The sequence below is a fragment of the Macrosteles quadrilineatus genome, unplaced genomic scaffold (genome assembly GCF_028750875.1).
Source record: "Macrosteles quadrilineatus isolate MER2022 unplaced genomic scaffold, UCM_ALF_1.0 Scaffold_8__2_contigs__length_117827958, whole genome shotgun sequence".
NCBI classification, from domain to species: Eukaryota; Metazoa; Arthropoda; class Insecta; order Hemiptera; family Cicadellidae; genus Macrosteles; species Macrosteles quadrilineatus.
The window spans coordinates 28,857,679-28,883,365 of record NW_026542601.1 but is presented as its reverse complement, the minus strand read 5'-3'; the positions used below and the strand labels follow the sequence as shown (position 1 = coordinate 28,883,365).

General features: G+C 36.7%; 1 protein-coding gene across 1 annotated transcript; it reads right to left on the bottom strand.

Moving 5' to 3' along the window:
* Positions 1-1,534: 1,534 nt before the first annotated feature.
* Positions 1,535-25,513, bottom strand: LOC128999632 (E3 ubiquitin-protein ligase MIB1-like). The gene is made up of 10 exons (XM_054426228.1): positions 25,411-25,513; positions 23,700-23,998; positions 20,813-20,951; positions 17,517-17,583; positions 11,641-11,736; positions 11,343-11,459; positions 8,231-8,338; positions 7,594-7,779; positions 6,572-6,769; positions 1,535-6,062 (listed from the first exon to the last, which is right to left on the bottom strand). Exons 2-10 carry the CDS (start codon positions 23,935-23,937, stop codon positions 4,200-4,202), a joined length of 3,012 nt encoding a protein of 1,003 aa, XP_054282203.1. The 5' UTR covers positions 23,938-23,998; positions 25,411-25,513; the 3' UTR covers positions 1,535-4,199.
* Between the last annotated feature and the right edge of the window lie 174 nt (positions 25,514-25,687).

The following is a 25,687-nucleotide window of genomic DNA, read 5'->3' as shown; positions in this document are numbered from 1 at the left end:
ACAGGCTCCGTGGTACTCAACTAAGCAACTGAGACAAAACATAACCTTGTCAAAACAAACTTATATAAACACTCCCTTTCCATTGTTGCTACGATCAGCTGTTTGAAATTAGTGAAACTGACGTACCAACCGTTTAGTTTTGTACCATTGTTGTTAATAACCATGTACAGTATTATAGTCAAAGGTATTAGGCTTTTAATCAAATTATCCTAGCTAAATAATCAGCTGATAACTTGAAATTGAATTTAAATTATGGTGTTTTTATTTTTTGAGATCTGGGAAAAACTAATTCTTCATTCATTAATCTATTTTTTTTGCTATATAAATAATATAAAGGTATCAGCAATCTGATTCACTGTCTCACATTATAAGTACCTACATTCATATGGTTGCCATTTCAGAATTTAAGCATTAGTATAGACAAAAAGAATTAAATATAGACCGTCAGCTGTGCGGTTACCATAGGTTCTGGCGCACACCACTGGTAGCGCCATGTAGCTACAGTGTAGGCGCTACGTAACTACTCGGCGCTCCCAGCGGTGTGCGCCAGAACCTATGGTAACTGACGGCTGTCAGTCTATATTTAATTCTTTTTGTCTATGGTATTAGCTCATCAACCTCCCTTATAATAAGTAAGGGGTGGTAGTAACTATGATATTTTATGTGGAAATCACAAAAGTTGCTTTGAACATAATTTTTACAGCAATGGCAATAGTACCATTTTGTTTATAGTTAAATGGACTATAACCACACAGTATGTTTTCTGTGCTATAACATGCAAAATTTTAACCACAATCGTAAAGCTGTTTTTGTAAAAATCTGATTACTGTATTCGGTTATTTTATAAGTTTATCAAAATCAGGAAATCACCATTTAAAATAAATACATAAAATCCTGGGGATACCATGGATTGGTACCCACACACAGTTTTCACTTTGTAAACCACTTTTTTGGGTTCAGGGTCCCCCTGAACGGATGTTTCCACACAAAACTCAACAATTTTTATGAAAACAATACTTTAGGGAAACAAGTCACAGTAAAACGGTCCCAGGTCTATGTCTTACCATGAGACATTCGTTAATAGCTTTTCTCCAGCCAGTCAGAGAATGTGCTATTGTGCTAGTGTTTTAAATTCTATTTTGTAACTTATTCTTTTTTTGTGAAAAATTTGATGGGTCTTAACCATCAGTTGCTCTAGCTCACAATAAGTCATTTATCAGTTTGACTTGTCAAAAAGCCCGTGTATTTGAAGATAGTTTTAAGGCCAGTGCTGTCAAATTAGGTTGGGGGTTTTTACTATTGGTTTATTGTAGTTTCTCCAATTTCAACTTTAATAAAATAAAACAATCCAATTTTTAATAATTGCTCATCCCCTGGCATTTCAAGGAAATAGTACAGCACAACTCAATGAAAAGCAATCATGTACAAATTACTGTTTAATTTAGTTTAATAGTTCAATAATAACTTCAAAAATCCTCTGAAAAACATAAAACATTTCTAGGTTATGAAAGTGTATAAAATGATCAGAAATTCTAAACTTTATAAATAGTTTATTTTGAACTATAAAAGAAAAATACAGCTACAATATGATACATAAATAAATATAAACCTCTATATAAAGAAAAAACGCAGTAACAAGTAGAACCAACTCTTTGCCATGAAGTTTAATAAAAAAGTATGGTGTCGTAATAGTTTGAAGTCCGTTATACAAATTCGCAAATTGTTTGTGAATTTCCAATTAATCGTTGACAATTGTTTTGATGATGAAAAATTTAGAGTTGGAGAGCTTTTTTATTTTCAGGCAGATCTATCTGTAAATACTACATGTATAACATCCCATTGGGAAATAATTATTAAACTATTTTAACCAAAGTTTGTAGTTTTCATGCATCAAATCACACTAATAGGTACCTGCCAGAAATGTTACAACCAAATGGAAAGTCTACTTTCAGTATCTCAAGTCAATGTCTTTATGTCTGTCAAAAACAATGGGGTTAAAAAAATAAAAATATTGTTACATATAAAAGAACAGCATTCAGCAGAAGACTGTAAAAATTAAGAGTGTTTTTTTTCTGACTTCTGCACTACCAACAAAAGGAGGAGGTTCTCAATTTGTTTGTGGCAATGTTTTTTTTAAAGGCTTAAAGTGGAAGATGAATTAATGGTTTTCAAATAAAAATCAAAGAACTAATAGTATAATGTTTGAGCCAAATGTTCAAAGGTGTTAAGTTTTTAAAGCATTAAGAAAGCACTTAAGATAGCAGCAATTTTTACGAGTAAATTATTAAATGCGTTAGGTTATAAAAAGTCGGCTACTATGAATACTGTTCTGTGATATTTTGTGTATGTTTTATTTACCAGAAGAGTTATTTTTACTACAAGTAACAAGTGCACTTATCGGCAAATTTGGTGCGAAAACCTTAAGTTAATAAGTTTTAATTATATTCTAAGAAAGAAGAAAATTAATAATAAACTAAACTTAATTTTATAAAAATATATTTAAACATATTACTGTTAAATGTTATAATACAGCAGGCTATTTACAAATCACTGAACACTTCCTAGTAATAGCAAAATTTCAACCATTCCAAAGCATACATGAACAACTGATTTTAGTAAAATAATAGACCAACATAATAATCTTTTTACATGTAATAAGAGCTGGAGAACAACAAATAGAAAATAGTATAATGCTACAAGGTTGGTGGGTAGATTTTTACGGTACAAGCATGATAGTTTAAGAATACTGTAAATAACTTTCCCATTAACATTTTTGCCAAACTTCCAGCTACAAATATACAGGATGAGTAAAACACAACCCATACACAGCAATGTTTAATATATACAGTGCCCTAAAAACGTTTTGTAAACCTTTCCAAAACTTATTAATTTGTAAAAGTGCAATGGGTCTGGCTAATCCTGTCCAATATATATTATCTTAGCTCCTTTGAGAGTTTGTGGAAGTTGCACGCAAAAGTTATTGGTAAATTTACCAAACTCCAGCTCACTTCACTGGTCCCTTTCTGTAAACGACTTTTTCATCTACAACGGGTTCAGAAACTGGCTACTTACAGTGTAGTGTGGGAAACAATGTTACTTGGCTTTGGCATAGTAATTATATAAGATAAATAAACACTTTTAAAATCATAATAAATTAGTGGGTGATAGGCCTACAACAAAAATCTGCAACTGTAAAGGTGTATAGTTATAAATTAAAACAATATACTTAATATTAGTTAATATAATACAATTACAAAAGCAGTATAACATTCCAAAGGTAAATATTATTTTCGATAGGTAGTGATTTTATCAACGTGCATTACAAAAACATTCAATTTCAGTCAGATGGCAGAAATCTGTCTGAAAAGTTGGTTAACCATCTAGCATAGGCATCTTATTATTATTTACAATGGCATCATTACATTCTATTTTATAAACTCGAATCTTCAGAAGAGACAGGAGAAAGACATACATATACAACTCCTCTACGTTGAGGAAACATAACACGCTCTGCATCAATGCTTACCATAGTTCATCTAGGTTCAAGGCAAAATACTACGAAATGGTGAAATGGTATATTACACCACAAGGCCTGGAAGTAAGTGTTTACAGTACAAGTGTGACAGTTTGCAGTATTCCATGAAAGTACCGTTAAAAAGGCCATTCCCATGAGAGTCACTTACGATACTTTTCGCCACATTACAAGCAACAAATACACAATATTTAAACACAACATTTTAACCGACTATTCAACTTAAAAAGTTCACGTTTTTGCACCTATCTAGTATTTTTCATCAAAGTTGTCATTGTGCCTGTCTAATATTTACTGTGTAGCTTCATTGGGAACCTACAGAAGAAACTCATTCTTTCCCTTTTTGAGTGTGCTTGGTAAATTGACTGGACTTCAGCTGATTTTCTGTAAACAATGGCCTTCCTGTTTACAAATAGACCAGGCACCAGCTGCTTACTGTGTAGTGTGGCAAACAGTATATTACAACTTGATTTTTAAACATACCCATTAATTAGTATGCAATAAGAATCAGTTGACTGTTGAAAGCTATGTTTTTGTTTAGTTTGACCGCAAACTATCTGCCTACTGTCAAGTGTGGCAGCAAAATTCTATCTGAACTACAGTAGCATACTGTATTAGGAAATCCGATATGTTCCACTGGTTCCCGTGATGTTCCAGAAGTGTAACCTTAGTAGAGGAGGATTCGTTTCTCTACAGCCTTCCTACAGATGGGACACTCTGACATTCGGTCTCCGCACATCTGACATGTTCCGTGGCCGCAGAGGAAGATCATGTTCTTCAGTCTGTCAAGACAAACAGGACACATTGTTTGCTCCTTGATGTCTTGCAGCTGCTGCTGCAGTTTCTGTATGTCGGAGTTAGAAGTGTCTCTGCTTCCGTTGTTCATCAGCACAGGCTCCGTCGGGGACGTGACTGACGTTGACTCCTCCACCACTTCATTGCTGATCTCTGTCGACTCGCCCGGCGCACCGCAGCACACGTTGAAGGGGACCATGGATTCTATGTGAGCTCGGCAATGGACACACTTTTTGATCAAGGGTGCACAACACTCACAGACCACCATGTGACCACAAGGCTTGACGAGAACACTGGCACGTTTGTAGGCACATAGTAAACATTCTTCAATTTTTGACCGGTTCGCGACGTGCTCCCGACATATCAAACACTTCTTTACCCTTGGCGCACAGACAGAGCAGCATGCGACATGGCCGCACGGTTTGAACAACATGTCACGTTTCAGATCTGAGCAGACCAAACACTCGTCGGTGATGTCTTCGTTGTTGTCATCGGGATTTCTAGGTTCGATCTGATCTGTGTTTTTGTCCTTGTGGCATTTCGCTAAAGCCTTGCACAAGTTCGGGTCGGGGCAAAGGTCCAGTGGAGTTTGACCCTTTTTATTCTTTACACCTAAATCTGCTCCGTTACCAGCCAGAAAACAAGCGATACTTGCAGAACTCTTTTTGTCTGCTCCTTGACTCCCCAGGCCGACCAAGAGTTTTCCCACGTCTTGTACGTCTTGAAGCTGCCTCAACTGGAAAAGAGTGTGATGCCTCAGAGCTTCATGTAGAGGAGTGTCTCCGTCTTTATCAGGAATATTCAAATCCGCACCTTCTCTGACCAACAATCTGACAATCTGTGTGTGCTGCCTTTCTACAGCGAGATGCAACGCAGTCTGAAGATTTACATTTTGCAAATCCATATTGGCCTTCCCGTGGTGTACCAGCAGCTCTGCCACTTCCACATGGTTGTTCAAAGCGGCCAAGTGCAATGCTGTGTACCCATCGTCTTTCTTCTCATCTACAATCCACCTTCTTGGCAACTTCAGTAATAGAATCCACATTGCACTCGGGTTACCTCTTAATGCAGCATGGTGAAGAGCATTGAAACCGTTATTGTTGGTCAACATTATATCAGCATTGTGGTCAAGAAGAAGGGTCAGCATGTCATCTCGTTTCTTGGATATCGCATCATGTAGAGGAGTGTCTCCTTCAGAGTCTTGCAGACTCGGGTGACAGCCAAGTTCGAGTAACGTTTTCACAACTCCGACGTGACCTTTATTGACCGCTATGTGAAGAGCTGTTTGACGTCTCTTGTTCCTAGCGTTCAAGTCAGCTCCAGCGTGAGCCAGAAGCTCCATCACACCGGGCTCATCTCCAAAAGCAGCATGGTGAACAGCTCTATCCCCATCCTTGTCTTCGACTTCAACATCAGCTTGGTACCTTAAAAGGATTTTGATTACTTCCAAATGTCCATTTTGACTCGCAGCCTGCAAAGCTGTGTGACCTCCAAATACCCCATTCACATCAGCATCCATTCTCTTCAACGATTCTTCCACTTTCTGTGCGTCTCCGTTAGCAGCCGATTTTACCAACTCTTCATTGACATCTCCTGAGACGTGAGTTTCAAATAACTTCTTCAAGAGAGCACTCAATCGTTCTCCACTGGAGTTTCCATGCATTGTTCCATCTGAAGATGCCACTTTTGTTACTGCCATTGGATTGTAGGTCCATGAAGTTCCACAGACTTCAACCTAAAACAGTTAGAATAATGACATTTGTCTTCAGGATTGATGATTTGTGTTGTTATTCTTGGTATGATTAGAAGTTGAAGGAAACAAAACTACAGAAAATTGTTTACTAAAAATTAATTATTAACTACAGTGTAATACAGCAAAAAAACTGTATAAACTTGTATTAAATAACTGGAGAAAGGCATTGGAAGATTCTAAGGATTTAGTATTTATTTGCCTAGTAAAAGAGTTAATGATCTTTGTTTTATCCTTCAAAGAGAAGTGCTAATACAGAAGTGATTTAGTTTCTACATAGAAATCATACGATCAATACAATTTTAAAAAATATTGCTATGTATCCGTCTGAATGATATCTATGTAATCTATGAAAATGCTGGCAGTGACAGTGAAATGATCTTATGTTTTGTGTGTCTTGTGAAAGTTTGGATTCTTTCCTATTCAGGCAAGCCTGGTATCCTCACTAAGAATCCTATTATGTCTACTGTAGGTATGTTATCCTAAGCACTAACCTTCAGGTCGTTGTCATGGTAAATCTGCTGTACACGCCCTATCTTTCCCAATGTAGGGGCCATGGCCTCTGCCCACTCCCCATGTCCACGCTGCAGAATCTTGATCCTCTCCAAGTCTGAGCAAATCTGCACAAGATCTCCGACGGCAAACACTGTCTGACTGTCTGCAGTGCTGGTTGAGGCAACTGCCACCGCCACCTATATAGCACAGAATCTTAATTAGATGAAGGTCTGCAAGAAGATACACCTTCAAGATGCATATTTAAAGAACCACATTTGAGATTTTTTCAATCACTGTTGAAGTACATTTTACTATTGAAAGGGTTACTATTAGTTATACTTTTTGAACATATGAAAACCTAATCGTTTTGAACAGTAAAATTAGGAACTAAATCCTACTTAATTGAATTCATCTTTGAAATTTGGCAAAGAGCCAACTATGCCAATCATGGTGGTAAATTTATGTTCCACTCTGTAACAGGTTGCTTTAAAAGGAAATTATTTAAATTTGTTCCAAGAATTTAACAAGTTTAGTTGAGCCATACATTGTAAGAGTTTAAACCGATTTTTTATGGGCTTTATTTTTTGGACTAGAGCAATAGATAGGAGTGTAGATGGTTTGACCTTCTGGTTGATAATTGACGTACTATGAATATCCAGTGATTAAAACTAATAGGCCTAGCTATGAAGAAAATCACCAAAACCTAAAAATCTACATTTCATGTTATTCTTATGGAGGATAAGTATACTGCTGGAAATAAGTAGTTTGCTTGTTTGTGGACATATTTTCATTAAATTTTGGAAAAATGTATTTATTTCAAATCAAGTTATTTTCGTTTTACTACAAAAAACATTTTCCCCACCCCATACCAGCAAACCTAAGCACTTATTAAACCTAATGTTATTTTAATGGTTATTTTAATTGGGCATGTTTAAGAAAATATTTTGGTAAAAATCCAACCAGACAAATGCAAATTCTCTTAATCTGCAGGTTAGCTGCTGCGGGGGTATTTTGTCCTCACCTTGGTGAGCACTGCGGGGTTGAACGTCCACCGGTTGCCACTGGGGTAGCTGACGACTATGTCGTGGTCCTCGTCTATCCCCACCACTGTGCCAGTCGACCCCAGACATTCGAACATTCCGTCAGTCCAGCCGCCGTGGCCGTGCTGTAGAGACTGTACAATCTCTAGCTCTAGATCAACATTCACCTGTGGACAACAGGACAGAATGTGTTACGAGGTCATGAATGGACTACAGGCTCTTTGATGTTCAAAATGTGTAAGAGTGGTCACGTCACAGTTAAAAGACTTAGCCTGCACCTTATAATATGCCGACTAGTTTGATAGCACGTGCAACATTGTCAAAGCTCTCTACACTTATTTTAGTGTAGAGGATAATAATTTTTATTTAAATTAAGGTATAGTAATGATAACAGATAAAAAGGGAGTATGTTCTGTTTTATGCAGGTGCATAAACCAATTTGTCATGTTAAATAATCTTTATTTTTTTGTGTATCATTCATGTTTTGTCTATTTATTTTGATGTTTTTAAGAGGAGCAAGGTTTTACAACGTTACGCTTACAACCAAGCTAGTCAGCATGTTATATGTGTAAGCTAACACAAATTTGCGTAAACATGAGGGAACAGTTGGCAACCCACCTGATCTCCGATCTGTAGTCCGTGAGGTCCTGCCCTGCCTGGACCTTGTTCTCCAAGCAACGGGAGATGATCCTTGTAGACAGTCTGTCCTTTGGCGTCGTTCACCACCTGAAACATTGCATTATTATAAAAATACAGTAAAAGCCCGTTTATCCGGCATTGTTGGTCCAGCACTGTCAAAAACCCAAAATCGTCTAAATGTCCCAAAAAAATGTTTGAATGCTGTTTTACGCTATATTAGCACGTTCAGCAGAGTTGGGAGCAATATAGTCCAGGAGCTGAGGGGGTTTGAGCATGCATAAAAGTAGTACGCAATGTTATTGCTGATTATTGTAATATGGACTGTGGTGATCAAAATTATGTATGTCGCCTATTTCAAAAGTGGTCGATAAGGTGGGGGGGAGGGGGCAAACATGGCGGTTTGCGCTATGCGTTAAAACGCTGATAGTTCGAAAACGGTAAAAGATAGAACATCGGTTAAAACGTCGTTGTAATTCTAAAAATGTGGACAACAATAATGGTTATTGGGTCCAAGGTCGTATCTCTATAAATAAACAAGTTATTGTATAAAATATGTAAAACTGGACTTTTCGTGTAGTTTTTTTTACCGAAAGTAGAATTAATTTGTGAGTGTCGCAAAGAAGTAATATCAAATATCTTTGCTGAAAGTTGTAATATGGACTGCGGTGATAAATAATACGCATGTCGCCTACTTTTCAGGTGGTCGAGAACTTGGGGGGAGGGGGGCAAAGATGGTGGAACGCGCTATGCATCGAAACGACTGTAGCTCGAGAACGGTACGAGATAGGACAGCGGTTAAAACGTAATTTTTTGATCCAAAAAATATTACCAATAGAAAAGGTCATTGGGTAAAAAGTTGTATCTTAACTAATAAAAAAGTTATAACAATAATAAGTTTAACAAAATCTACATCGTACAGCTATTTTTTTCGAAAATCGTATGGATTGTTGATAAATAATAGTGTAATTACTTAATTACTCGGCTAAATATTAACTAGATGCATTTTCTTATAAGAAAAAAATATATTATTACGAATACATCTGGTTTAAAATGTAAAAGACGGTCTCCAAACGCCTTGGGGTTCGTCCGATAGGTTGCGTCATAATTGCTGCGCAGTGCTGCTGATATCGGCACAACTGTTAATCCCCCCAAAGTTCATTGCCTTCCAACTCAGTGATATCGGGCTTGTGAAAGTGTTTTTACTGTTTAATACTACTGACATTTATTGTGTTTTATTTATACAAATAACATTCTTTTATAAATTTTAATAGTTATTTAAATATTTTAAATTTCAATACATTTTATTTTAAGTTGCTTACGTTTGTTTTAATTGTGTGTGGCTGGTTTTTTATATACGTTTGTTCTTAGTGACTAGTGGATTAGGCATATTGTAATAACCTACAACATTATAATAATTAAAATTGGATTTGTAGTGGTAGTCTGTATTATGCATTTGATTGCGGCGAAACCCTAAGTATTGCAGTATATGTAGTTTGGAGGCCGTGTTTTACATTTTAAACCAAATGTATTCGTAATAATATTTTTTTTTTCTTATAAGAAAATGCATCTAGTTAATATTTAGCCGAGTAATTAAGTATTTACACTATTATTTATCAACAATCCATACGATTTTTGAAAAAAATAGCTGTACGATGTAGATTTTGTTAAACTTATTATTGTTATAACTTTTTTATTAGTTAAGATACAACTTTTTACCCAATGACCTTTTCTATTGGTAATATGTTTTGGATTAAAACTACGTTTTAACCGATGTCCTATCTCGTACCGTTCTCGAGCTACAGTCGTTTCGATGCATAGCGCGTTCCGCCATCTTTGCCCCCCTTCCCCCCAAGTTCTCGACCGCCTGAAAAGTAGGCGACATGCGTATTTTTTATCACCACAGTCCATATTACAACTATCAGCAAAGATATTTGATATTACTTCTTTGCGACACTCACAAATTAATTCTACTTTCGGTAAAAAAACTACACGAAAAGTCCATTTTTACATATTTTATACAATAACTTGTTTATTTATAGAGATACGACCTTGGGCCCAATAACCATTATTGTTGTCCACATTTTTAAAATTACAACGACGTTTTAACCGATGTTCTATCTTTTACCGTTTTCGAACTATCAGCGTTTTAACGCATAGCGCAAACCGCCATGTTTGCCCCCTCCCCCACACATTATCGACCACTTTTGAAATAGGCGACATACGTAATTTTGATCACCACAGTCCATATTACAATAATCAGCAATAACATTGCGTACTACTTTTATGCATGCTCAAACCCCCTCAGCTCCTGGACTAATAGGCATATGTGTGGACTGCTGGGAGCCATCAGCAGACATTGGTTGCACCCAATTAAATTCAAGGGTGTTTTATTTTAATTTAATTTTTAGAATTTTATATCACCATTAAAACAACAGAAAGCACATAGAATAAAATATAAGAAACACACATGTTTTGTTTTTATGTTGTTTTTTGTTTTTTATATTGTTTTTATAAGAAACATGTTTTGACACTTATCATAAGTAGACTCCACGGGACCGAGGCCAGTCCGGATAACAGGTTTTCCGGTTAAACCGACGTCCCCAACCGTTTACTGGTGGTATTTGACTTAAATTTAGGAGAGCATTGTTTTTAGACCCTTGATCACTGGTCTCAAATGTTTTCCACGAGAACAGTCGTTTCGGTACAGCCCACTTCCTGCCGATCTAGTCCAGCTAAACCGATGTCCGGTTAAAACGTGTCCGGATAAGAGGGAGTCTACTGTAGCGGTATTTATACTAGTCTCTCAAAAGGCTACATTTAATAACACACATGACATTGAATAAGGAGTTCAGAAATTCAGTATTTCCAATAATTCAGCACTGTCAAAGTCCCGAACCGGATTAGTGAGTGTCTACTGTAGCTTCTAAAGTAGGGGTTTCTCTAGGACACCTGTTCTTTCCGGTTTCTAGTATTATTTTTCTAGTGATTTATAGTATTTCTAACGGAGGACCTAAGAGAATTTTTTTTTAATGAGTACTGACCTTATTTGAAATGTATAAGATTGTGTTCACAATATAAAATATTTCCTCACTTTAAGGTCAGCCATTCCCTCGAAGCCAACCCTGTAGAGGTTCTTTGCACCGTTGTCCCACACAACGTAAGCAGCTGACCGAGGCGAGGCCGCAGACCAATCCTGTATCTCGTTAACCTGTGAAACACATCATTGCTTTAAGACTAAGAAGAACAGGTTAATAATAGCTAGACTCAGCCAAGTTTCTGTTTGAAAGTCATATTCATTTGTAGGTTTTACATCTAGGGGTCTCTAGATTTGGAAATTGTGGATATTTATACAAACTGATAAGACAATGATCATAAAAAATCCCACTTACCTTCCCTCGTCGTAAGTTTCCCCCATCCTGGTCCTCCCACTGCCAGTCAACTCCTCGTACAACTCTTGCCCCAGGAAAAATACCTCGTACTGCCACCTGCGGCAAACAGTTGAATTAAAACTTGTCTAAATATGAAGCACTACCTCAGACAAACCATGAGCTCACCCATATTACTGGTATTAACATAACTGTTGGATAGATCTCTTTAACAGATTGTTCCTACTCAGTAAACATAATATTAAAACATATTATTGAAGGCGTTTAGTCTTTTCGGCCAAATTAAAAGTATTCTTAAAAATAACGATAATTAGTTGATGAAAATGAAGGAAAATAAGTAACATGATTCAATATCTAATTTGTTATACAGTCTAACCTTAATATAACGAACCTCGATACAACGAATTCCTTGATATAACAAATTTTTTTAAATCCCCTAGAACTCTCCATAAGAGACAATGTATATTTTACCTCTACATAACGAACAAACCATAACAACGACCTTGATTTAACGAAATTTTCATGATTTCGGCTAAAATAAGACACCTCAATAGCGAATTTATCATTGTCAGAACCTCTACATTGCAAATTTAACCTCTGCATAACGAATTGTCTACGTCTTTCCCTCAATATAACAAATCCCCCACCCCATTATTGTTTTTGGAAAATCTGTTTCTTTATCAAATTAAATAGAATGGTGACGTAATCGCTTGCGCTAACCTTCGTCTGCTCCGTTCTACACATCTCTTGTCTGCTGTCGCTGCGCGCGCTATGTTGCAACTGAGAACTGATTTCATTCACTGAGGACTGATGACGACGTAATGTTTAGTAAGCTGTGATTGGGCGATAAGTAACTATGGTGAATTGTACAATTTTTGGATAAAGAGAAACCTAAGAAAGAATATAAAAACAAAACCAAAAAGAAAGAATAGCAACATCGTTATTTTAACATTCCTTTTTCGAGTGTTTTTATTACCGGTATCTTTAAGTTGGCTATGATTATACACTTTTATAATGACTTATCTAATTATTTATTGTTTTCAATACGACTTGTTTCAACTAGCAACACCAATGCTATAGTTAATGATTATTATTGACATTCCTCTGTAGTGATAAATCAGTACTGTACTGTAAGTAGCCTACCGGCCTATCACGAGCAGTAGCTTACAAAACTTTCTACTACTGTTTTGTTTGTTCTTTACATGGCTTATTATATTACTACACAATAAAGTGTTTGGCTAGGTTTTAGGAGGGTTAGAACAAGCTGTGATTTTAAACTTACAGTTTTTTTACCTGTACCAAGGTCAATGCCATTTTCATGATTGCGCAATATTCAAGATCCCTCCCCTTTTTTATGCCGTATAATTTAGGTTCTACTGTACAATGTAAACACTGTACTGTAAAGTATTGTAGCCTATGCTACTTTAATTGTGTTTTAATGATGTCTAATCCCGACCTATATTGACCGACGCTGGTTCTGAACCTCGACTTAGCGAAATTCCTGCAAACATAACCTCTATATAACGAACCTCGTTTTAACGAAATCCTTGATATAACGAATATTTAGTTCGGTCCCTTCAGATTCGTTATACTGAGGTTGGACTGTACAAGTGTAACAAGATTAAAAGGTGTAATAAACTAAAGATATAGGTAAGATTCAAAGGTACCTTTGAACTTCATAGAAAAAGGTTATAGATATGTTTTTGAATCCTATGAGATAAAGGTTAGGTATGACACCTTAACAGCTAATGATTCATATTGAACGTCCATACAAAGCATTTTTAGTGAAAATAGTAGGCCTAAAAGTGTTTAGGCGCATTGGTGGAAATTACTGTTCTTGGACTGGAACAAAATCCTAAAAAAACTGCCAGTTCATGGCTCAATCCCTCCATGAGCATGAGGAGTAGCTGTAAGGAGTATGAGCTGAGGAGCAAACCTCAGCCTGCTTTCTTCTTCTAGTTATTACTTACAGTTTCTTTCAGTCTTTTGGGTTAAAGCATTGCAGATAACAACATTAAATTAAGAATCATTCTTTGGGATGTTCATGATTTTGCCACAATCAACGGAGACGATAATGATGTCTACACAACCGCAAGAGATGTTAATGATTTTGCTGCGATCGCGGATGACAATGTTGAGGTTTCTGTGACCTCGGGAGACAATGACGTCAACATGGCCGCAGGAGATGTTCATGATTTTGCCGTGACTGAGGAAGACAGTGATGATGTTCCCTTAATTGAGGAGGATATTTCATATTTCGCAGTGATCCCAGGAGACAACAATGATATCTTCAAGACCGCTGGAGACGATCACGATATTACCTCGAGTTTGGCTTGACTGAAAATATCACACTGGCACACCTCTATAATATTTTATTTTTGTTGTTAGGTCTTCATTTACCTTTAATACGTTCACTGCTATGGAAGAATTCACGATCCATTCCCCAGTGGCTGCATCATTATTTTTGTCAAAGACATTTAAAATAAGTTTATTTATGTCAAAGCTTTTAATCCATGTAAAATATAGCCAATATGTATAACAATTATATATGGACGCCTATGTGCGTCCGCAGCCCCCAGCAAGAAATTTTGAGAGTTTTGGTGTTGGATGCTGCGGGCGCCTATAGGCGTCCTTGTATGAATCGGTTGCTAGGCCATAATGCTCGTCTAGCATGACGTCACGATAGAAGACGGCAATGACGTAATGTTTGCCGTTTGTGATCAGCTGCTTGTTTTAATATTTTCATCGAAAACAAAAATATAACCTTAATTACGTCATTGCCGTCTTCTATCGTGACGTCATGCTAGACGAGCATTACGGCCTGTTGCTACAAAGAGAAAACAAGTCCTTTTTCCTTTGAATATATTTATATATTTTTTTACATTTTTATTTTTAATATTTTGAACGAGAAATTGGTTACAAAACATGAAGTGAAAATAGTAAGACTGAATAATACTTAAAAATAATCATACAAGTTAACATTTGTGGATGAATATATGTATATATTTTTTTACATTTTTTATTTTTTATATTTTGAATGAGAAATTGGTTACAAAACATGAAGTGAAAATAGTAAGACTGAATAATACTTAAAAATAATCATACAAGTTAACATTTACGGAGGCTGCATTTAGAGGCGACATTATTTTGAACATTCATAATAAAGCAAGTTTGATCCCACATGAAGATCCTTGTGATAGGCCTCTCTTACTGGTGATATTTCTTGAAACATGGCTCCAAGCATAAGCCGGGATTTCCAGGACAGGCGATGCAGTGGTAGATAGTGACTTTCCTTTTGTTTTGTTCAGTTTTGCAAACTCTGCACTTTTTCCTCATTACTCTACCATTTTCGCCGACTAAGCATTTGGTTGGAAGATGCTCCGTGTTTCTGGGCATGGGTTCCCTTCTTACTAATTGTTTTTCTGAAAGAAGGCGTCTTATGATTTGAAGCCTGAAGTCATACAGTGCCAGTTTTCCTGAGGTCGTGTACTTGTTGAACAAAGAGAACGAATTCAACATCATCATTACAAAATAGTGAATGAACAGCTTCTTGTACCAGCGAATGGTTTTCCGCTCTGCTGGGTAGTATGCCATCATCTGATCCTTACGATCGATTCCAGACATATACGCGTTGTATCTTACTATTGGAAGTGGCTTCATAGACATTTGACCTCTCCGATTTGTTGCTTGGGTCATTGTGTTGTCAAATTCAGTAGAGAGGTAGAGAACGGCTCTTTTATCACGCCATTTCCCTACCATGACATGTTTTTCAGAGAACAGGCAAGTCGTTTCCCCTTTTTCCAGTTTGGAATTTACAACATCCTTTGGGTTGTGTTGCCTGTTGGCCAATAGGGTTCCTGTTACGTGGGTACCCTGTTCTAGCAGTTCTTTGGACAGGTCATGGGAGTTATAAAAATTATCCATGAACAATGAATGTCCGTGGTTCTCTCTACCTGTCATGAGGGCTTTTACAATTTTGTTAGTATGTCCCTTGCCACCAAGTTCATCACTTTTACCTGTATACACGATAGTGTTCAAGACCAGGCCATTTGGCTCACAAAGAGTGTAAATCTTGATGCCGTACTTGTGGCGTTTATTTTTTATGTATTGCCTAAATTGTAGACGTCCACGCCAGAGAATCATCGCTTCATCCAAGCTCAATTCCTTACTAGGATAATATATTTCGGACATTCGGTTGTTCAGATAGTCTATCACTGGACGAATTTTGAACAACTTGTCATTCCCATCATTGTTGTTGTTGAAATGAAGGTGGCGCAGTATTAGGAAGAACCTATCTCTGCTCATGTATTGGGGAAACACTGACAAAAACAATGGATCTGTTTTCCAGTAATCGGAAAGCCTTGGCATTTTGATTGTTCCCATGTGTAAAATTAAACCCAAAAATATTTTGAGCTCACTTACTGTAATGTCAGTCCACTTATTGATCCGGGAATGCTCCAACAGATCTGATCTACCAAAAAATGTGTCCAAGGCGTAACTGTTAGATTCTTTTACTATTTTTTCTAAAAACGAATCTTCCACTAGCATTTCAGAATAGTCAACTGGAGTATTATTGCCAGGTATGGGAACTAGAAGCTCATTTGTTTTTGTAAAATATATGTCATCAACTAAGTTACAATTAGGTGACCATTTGTACTTAGGAGGTTGAGTTTTTTTAGCCCTACCTCTTGCAGCTTCCTGAGTTGGACGGTCTTCCGGCTGAACGGGGTCGTCTTCTGTAGGCCTACCTCCTGTAGCTGCCTGAATTGGATGGTCTTCCGGCTGAACAGGGTCGTCTTCTGTAGGCCTACCTCTTGTAGCTGCTTGAGTTGGTCGGTTGTCCGGCAGAACGGGGTCGTGTTCTGTAGGCCTACCTCTTGTAGCTGCCTGAGTTGGACGGTCTTCCGGCTGAACGGGGTCTGGGTCATCTGGGTCAGATTCCAGTTGATCTTGAGTTGAAACCGGGTTGTTACTGTTATTGAACACTGTGTCAATTTCACCGAAATCGCTTGTAGGCCTACTATTATCATTATCACAGTTTTGTTGACTGTCATCACTGTCATAATCACTTTCTGGGACGTAGTCACAATCTTCACCATCATCAAAAGTATCCTCATGTGATGAAGCATAATCTTCATCAGAGTCGTAATACAATTGGTCGATCTCACTAACAGTAAGATTGTCTACATCGATGTAATCACCGTCACATTTTTGTTTTTTACGGTTTGAAGGTCCTGGATTTTCATCCATGATTTTCACTATTACGAACTATTGCAAAACTACGAACGATCACCACTAAAACATAACCCAACTCTTCAACAACAACACACCGTAGCGCAAAAACACGTGAAATGAACGACCAGCTGATATCTTGGCGCCAAACACGATGCTACACGAAGCGCCTATCGGCGTCCGCCGCACGCGTAAAGGGACACCGCTCGGCCGCCGATCGGCGCCCGTCGCACTGAACGTGTTAATATGGTAATATTTAATGGGTTTGGAAGAGAAAATTGGCTAGACTATTTCATAGCTGCATACATTTTTTATTTTTTCTTTACTCGAAAAACACCCCATTAACCCTTAAAAATATGTAATGGAAGAACATAAAGACGATGATGGAGTGTTGATTGGATGGGGAGTAGGTTGAACATGTTGGTGTAGTATAACTAATCCATTTAGAATTTTGGTCAAACTATAAAAAATGGTATCGGTATCAAGAATGGATACATTTTGTTATCGACACATCATTACTAAAACATATTCGAAAGAATATGCTCAATGATATAGCATTAAGGTTATTTTCTCATACGAAAATAAGCCTACGGTAATTTTTTTTTCTAAAAGGTAATTATTTCTAAATATTATTTTGATTAATGTACCTTTTTACTTTTCCTTCTCGGCTCTTGAAGCACCCGCTCACTGCCAGGGGTAGTGATTCTGTAGAATCTGCAACAAAAAATTAACGTTATAAACAGTAGCATTTTCAATAGACATATACATAGACATACTTTATTCGCAAAAAACATTCCATAACATTTAGAATAGGTGCATTGTCAAAATTATATCCATACATAAAATATTTAACATTTAAACTTAACTTAAAATTAAACACTTAAAATGAAAAAAAAAATAAAAATGTTCTAAATTGAAGTTCTGTAAAAATCTTCAATTAAGTAAAAAGCCTTGTCAATAAGTAAATTATCTATTGTCTCTTTAAATTTGGTTTTGTTTAGTGACTTATAGCACGAGGGAAACACATTGTACAATATCAGCCCAGCATATAATGGAAACTAAACATACAATACATAGAAAACTGTTACCTTATTGATAACCTGTGTTAAGTAATTTAAGTTGGGTCATTTTTATTTTATTTTTATTTTTTTAAGAGGTTGGCGGCCTCTTTTAACCTTGCATTTGCCCGTCCACATAGACTACAGATCTGTGCGTGGAACGTATCCAGCAAAGCAAGGGGTGAGCCGGTACAGTACGAAGGTGAACTGTACTGATAAAATGTTTTCGACAGTGACCAGGATCCGAACACACGACATCGCTGCCTTGACCCCGAAGTCCGTGACACTACCGACTAAGCCACCGATTCACCCACACGATTTGGGACATCCCCCTAATCAAACGAATTTTCTCTGTAGAGAAACCTGAAAAGTGGGGTGATATACACCATTTCATGTGCTCCATTTTTTACCCACAAACTCAGGGTTACCAACTGGACAGCCATAATCTGCTTTGAATAGGCTAAAGCAGCAACACCATTGAAAGTTGGTTAACGTGTTGTCTGTCAGTCACAGTACATGCCCCGCACTCAACATTCTCACGTTGTTCAGAGGAGTTTGTACCTGTCCAAAAGTTTTGAAAGTGTCGAAATAGGTCCATTCATTTGTCGAAATAGGTTGGATAACTCTTGTAGCTTTAAGATTTGGATAGCAATTTACATTTTCTCTTTTTGAACAGCGTATATTATTTGCCTCTCCTGAATAAAAAAAAAAAAAAAAACTTGACCGTAACTACTCGAACGTTGAATAAACACTACTTCCTTCACTTATGTTTGGTCTAATATTGCCACTAAAACTTTCAATAGTAAATGAGTTTTTGAAACTTCTTATTTTTGACTTGAAATGTCTGGATTGTGTAGGTGAATACAGTCAAAGAACTTTATAAGTTTGTCCGAGGAACTGGCAACATAACCTAGAAGTAAACAATCCATTTGCGATTTTTCTCAACTGAAGTAACAGTAATACAAAAAAATGAAAATGAAAAAAATGAAAGTGAGTAATACAAAAGTTTAAAATAAAACATAAGGTCCGCCAAGATTTGGTATAATCTTACTACTTGAACTTATCATAGTCAAGTCCTTAATATAGTTTGTACTAAATGTTTTGAAATATCTTGATCTGTCAGTGTCGGAAGTAAACATTTAACTTGCATGCATTCATTTGATCTGACATTAGGCAAGTTTACTTTACCACCATGACAACACTATGTGCTTCGTATATTTTTTCACTTCCAAAGTAACTTGCATAGCAGAACTGGCAAATATTATTCATCTCACCAAGTGAATGTGTATCTGGATGGGTATCTGTTAGACCAGACCTCTCTTTTTCTACTCTCCTCATACGCAAAAGATATTACCTTATTATTAATCGTCTCCTCCTCCCGTTTTCAATATTTCTTCTTTGAATTTGAGGCATTTTCTGTACTTCCAACAAAACTGGTTAACTGTTTAACTTGGTCTTAACCTCTGAATATTACAAACATTAATATTTACTCCCAAAAAGATAAGGAGTTTCTTTTTATATAAACAGCTGTTTTTTGTTTTTAAATTTGTTCCATATATTTCTTATGGGGAAAACCCGGCCTTTGAGAGGGTCTCATGCCCTTAAGAGTTGGAATTTTAAAGTTCTAAAACCTTATTGCAAAACTACATATTGAGACAAATCTTTTGACACCTTAAACGTTAATAGTCTACAAATAAGGGAGGAGTTGCGTTAACAAAAAACGGCTTCACGTATTATATATACATATAGATTTCTTGCTAACTAACCTATTTACAGTTTACTAAAAAAACACTTAAACTTATTACCTTCCCTGTAGTAGCCTAACTAGCAAACCTAAGTGCTCGTTAAAACTTATGTTATTTAAATAGCAAATAAATCTGATAATTTTAAGGGAATATTTTAGTGAAAATCCAACCTCCGAAATGGAAATTCGCTTAGTCTGCAGGTTTGCTGCTGTGGGGTATTTTGTATTGTACCGATCAAATGCCCTCCAAAATGGCCACTAAGTTTACCTAAAACACACATCATGCAAGGCAAGTAGCAGTGGCGTAAGTACTTTTACTTTTTAATACTTATCAATGAAATGGCGACCACATCCCCGCAGTGAGGGGGGGGGGCGCCGAGGTTCGACTATCACCGCTAACCGCAATCGCGGAAAAAGGCGGTGACCGAGGGAGACGATCACGGCAAAAGATGACGCCGTTTCCGTGACCGTCCGAGACGAAGATGATGTCTACAAGACCAAAGAAGATATTTAATGATTTTGCCACAAAAGGGGAAAAGTATTACGTTGTTTCTGTGACCGCGGGAGACAAAGATGATAACTTCAAGACCGAAGACATTAATGATTTTGCCGCGATCGAGGGAAAAGATGACGTTTCTGTGACCATGGAAGATGAGTATGATGACTACAATACCGCGGATGTGTACAACATGTTGCCACAATCACGGTAAACAATGTCAATGTTTCCATGACCGAGGGAGACGATGAAAAAACATCCGCCAGAGTTTTTGGTTTTTTCCGCAATATCGGCTTTTGCTGAGATAAATGAATAAAACAAAAGTGGTGATGTTGTAGTTGGGTGGGGGAGAGGGGGGGCACCACTCACTGTACTTAAACACCACTGGCAAGTAGTGTCAAATTCTGGACTAGATGTCATCTCCATTTTCTGTGGCATGGTAATTATGTTAGTCTATATTTCAAGCTTATTGATAAGTGTTTTCTAGGTATTGGCCTTTGTCTTATACAGAGATTTAATTTTGGCAACTATACCAGCTAATTCTTTAACTTAGTCAATCAAATAATTAACTTGCATAGGACTATAAAATAATGGCAAACAATAAAAGCACTCAGCTACTTAACAGCTATAATATGGTTTACTTACCTATGCCTCAGCGGATGTTTGTCTCCGTGATAGCAGATTGAGCAAAGATCGTAATTGGCACACTCGGCACACTTCCACCGGATGCCGAAGATCGGTTGATGTCGACACATATCACACATGGTCCCGTCGTGCTTTACTCCTGCAAATGTAGAGGCGCTAGTTTTACGTATGTTTGTAACTTGAAAGTTTACATTAGATTGAGCTGTGTAGCAATATAAATTGCAACTTAAGTCATGCCAAAGGATTACAACATTGGTACATTGTCACTCGCCTGGTGAAATATATTAATTACATAGATAGCATTCCATTGGCCCATGTAAATTTCCAGTGGAGAATGGTGAATGCCTTAGATATTGTAAATACTGTAAATAGCTTTAAATCCTCTAATAGTAAGGATATTTATGATATGTCGGCTAATTTTATGAAAAGGATTGTCATTTTGATTGCTCCAATCTTGGCCCATCTGTTTAGCTCCTGCCTTCTGCAGGGTGTTTTTCCTGATGTACTGAAAGTATCTAGAACAGTGCCAGTATACAAGAAGGGCCCTAGGGATGTAATGGAGAGTTTTAGACCGGTGTCTTTAATACCGGTGTTTGGTAAAGTATTTGAGGTGATCATGTTGAATCAGCTCTGTAACCACTTTGAGGGGAATAACCTCCTTGCCCCTATTCAACATGGTTTTCGGAGGGGAAGGTCTACAGTTACGGCTGTAGATTCTCTCCTTCAAGTAATCTTGGAAGCTTTTGAGAGCAAGTCGTCAACTGCTGTTCTTTTGTGCGATTTATCTCGTGCGTTTGACTCTGTTCCTCATGACAACTTAATTGAGAAATTTAAGAAGTATGGCATTGGGGGGAGTGCCCTCAAGGTGGTGCAGTCTTATCTAGACAATAGGTCTCAGATTGTAAGTTGGAATGGTAGCAACTCGAGTGCCATTGAGGTCAGATGTGGAGTCCCGCAGGGCTCAGTGTTAGGGCCCTTCCTTTTCATTGTTGCCATGAATGATCTGTATCATTGTGTTTCTCATGACATGTTGTTGTACGCGGATGACACTACTTTGTTTATGAACCATCCTGATCCTTATATTGCGTGTAATAATGTTGATGTGTTGTTTAATGCAGCCTCAGATTGGTTTTCTGGTAATAAGCTAGCACTTAATGAGGGAAAAACACAAGGAATATTGTTTAGCCTAAGCAAGAAAGTACTTGAGGGTAACACAGTAAAGTTGTTGGGTTTCACTTTGGACTCTGAACTTGGGTGGAGTGATCACATCGATGCCCTTTGTGTTAAACTTAGTAGAGTCACTCATCTGCTTAGGAGGCTCATGTGTGAAGTTCCCCTTAATTTTGTGAGACTCGCTTTTTTCTCTTTTTTCCAGTCCCACATTTTGTATGGGACAAGGCTCTGGGGTCACTCCCCTCATGTTCGGAGAATCCTGATATGGCAGAAAAAGGCAGTGCGAGTTATATGTGGGGCACACTATCTAGCACATTGTAAGCCATTGTTTGTACAGTTGCAGATTATGACAGTCATTAATGTATATATTTATCAATGTTTAATTGCCATCAAGTCTGAGGAGTCTAGCTTTGTTTTAAACAAGGAGGTACACACACATGACACAAAAAGCTCCAATAGCATACATTTGACTAGTCATAGGCTAAGTTTGACTCAGAAATGTTTTCCTGTTTCAGGCATAAAATTTTTTAACAGCCTACCGATTGAAGTACGGTCCTTGTGTACCTCTAAATTTTGTACGGTCATAAGAAAATGGTTGGTATTAAATCCTCTGTACAAAATTGAGGATTTCTTTGAGGCTATAAGGGCTAAGCCCATTTCACCTGGATGGTTTTGCCTGTAATCTGGTATGTAAGTTTGCTATTTTGTTTTGCTTGGCTTGCTGTTTTGTTTTTTATGCATGGTTTGCTGTGTGAGTTTGCATTTTGTAATTTATTATTTGAAATTACTTTATTTATTTATTTTAGCAGTTAAGTTATTTAATGTATGAGACAATGCCTATTGTACATTTTGTATTGAATGGCAAATAAAGCTTTTGAATCTTTTGAATCTTTGTCTTACTGAACAGATGTTTACGATTGGAATATCATTATAAATATTATAAATAAATAAATAAATAAATCTTTACTGTCACATAACGTTTACAAAATATAGCAATGCTATAAAACAGGTGACATTGTCAACACAGTATACAAATACCTTAAAACTAAGGAGTTATAAAAGAATAAAATAAACTAACGCTATGAAAATAGAAATAATTATTGAATTATTAATTATTAAAAGGTATTTTTCATCAACTTAGGACTTTGTCCTCTAAGGCTTATAGATTTATTATTTATTTTTAAGGTGCTGCTGACTAATTTGCTTTATATAACGTTTGGTTTTAAATACAAATTGTAGGCTAGCTTAGGCTAAGTTTAAAAGATTAAGAGCTGATTAAGTTTATTTTAATTTAACTTATATTACGAAATGAGATGGAGACACACCCTAGGCTCATTTTTACCCAATATGAGTGAAGGATGAGTGTAGAATAAAGTGTGATGATCCATGTAATTCAACTATTTTTAGTTGAATTTTTACTCTCTGTCAGATTGTAAACAATAAGGCAGTAAAAAATTGATTTTAAATATTCTAATTAGATTATTATATAGGCCTACAGTAATTAGAAGTTAATTGTAGCTTGATTGAGGTAGGCCTAGACTAAGTTAAATCACTTTTTAATACAGCGTAAGTTATAAGTCAACTTAGGCCTAGTTAATTTTATACATAGGTCCACTTAACTTATACAAAATGCTCAAAAGCCCCTCTCGTTATAGGCTAGGCCTAATTAGACTTGGGCTATGAAAACAAACTATAAGTTTAGTTAGGCGCTTACCAGTAGGAGCACTGTCCAGGATACGAAGGTCGTAAGCCCCTGAACATCTGTAGTTAGCTGCTGTTCCATTGTCCCACACCACAACCACTTCCTCTGGGCTTTCAAAGTTACGAACCGTCCCCACATGCCCTTCCCCACCATCTTGTTTACCCCATTTCCAGTCAGGTCCGCGTATCACACGAGCCCCCACTCCTTCCATCATGAAGCGGGTGGTGCGATTGCCAGCATTAGCATCCATTTTGGAATTGTCACAACCTTAACATGCTTGTAGTGGTAAGCTTAGGATATGGTAGGCCTACCTGAAAACATATGTTTACTAGCTTAAGGTTAAGCAAAAAAAATATTTGTAAATATAACTTAGGTACCTACGTTAACTAAGGCCTACCAGGATATGGCTGAACAGACTTGTTTTTATTGATATAATTTTCAATGGCTAATAAAAAGCAACAACCCGAGGCTTTGGTAAATTAAGTTAGACCTAACTTATTTATTATTTAGGGGGCAACCTATTCTAAAATTTTCATTTAGTAAACTAAACACATTTCAAAACAGCTCTCCTTTGATTGTTTCAAACCAAACTTTTAACTAACCTCGACAGAGTCAGGGCCGATTTACCGAATAGGCACGTGCCTAGGGTAGGCATATCCTGTTTCTAATGATATATAAATTACTATGGTGCTATGAAGTTATTTACACTTATGAGGGCTGCACTTTACTTTACGTCTTACACTCATTCAAATGAAAATATAGATCAATATATCTATTATTCAATATTGATTAATCGATATATATCGTTTGGTTAGTTAGGTAAGGTTAACCTGGGTACAGTTTCTTAACTGGGCTATGCTAATATTAATTGAAACTATCAAATTGAAAATATATCAATTTTAAAATAAAACTATCATAACCTAACCTAACCAACCAAACTTGCTGATCCGCTTAAAAAATCGCATGAAGGTTTACTAATCGAAACGATAGTTTCAATCGATATTAGCATAGGCCAGTTAAGAAACTGGGGTAGGCCTACAGTTTCTTAACTCGGCTATGTTAATATCAATTGAAACTATCAATTGGAAATAACTTATTGATTAATAATCGATATTTTAAAATATTTCTATTATAAAATTAGACTAGGCCCTATCATAACCTAACCTAACCAACTAAACCTGCTGATAATGAAAAAATTGCATGAAGGTTTACTAATCGAATCGATAGGCCTAGTTTCAATCGATATTAGCATAGCCCAGTTAAGAAACTATACCCTTATACTGTACCCGTTAACCTAACCTAACCAACTAAACGATATATCGAATGAAACAATGAAACAATCGATATTTTCATTCGAATGAGTGTAAAACGTACGGTAAAGTAAAGTGCAGCCCTTATGAGAGGCCAAATTCTCTAGGCCTAGGCTATTTTATGACGATTCAGCAAAAAGGTTATAGGCCTAGGTAGCCTAAAATAGAGCCCAATAAGTTTAAGGCCTGTACAAAGATAAAAGTTTTATAATAGACATAGGGCATTGGGGAAATTCATTGTTACAACTAACTTAGGCTTAGGCCTAGGCCTAACACAACACAACAGGCAGGTAAGTTAATCTTCACATTAATTTAAGAAGTCAATTACTCATCTATCATCATTATTGCTTGGTATATTAGCTATGGTAAGGTTACGAAACCACAAAAATAACACAAAACGTCTATTTTCCTACCTTAGAACACTGTAACATCGGTTAAATAATTTATTTAAGCAACCTCAGTCCAAAATAAAATGGATAGCTAGCTTGGCAGTTTTACTATTAGCAGTAGCACACAGGCACACAGTCACAGTCAGTAAAGGACCAAAATATGACATATTTTCATTTTTTTTACCTAACTTTGCGATGATCTGTCGATCTGTCATTTGTAAGAAAAAAGCTTGGGTCATGTTTTTAGCTCAGCTGTTAAGTACTAGAATGGAGTGAGTAAGTTATTGTTCCGTTCCCTCCC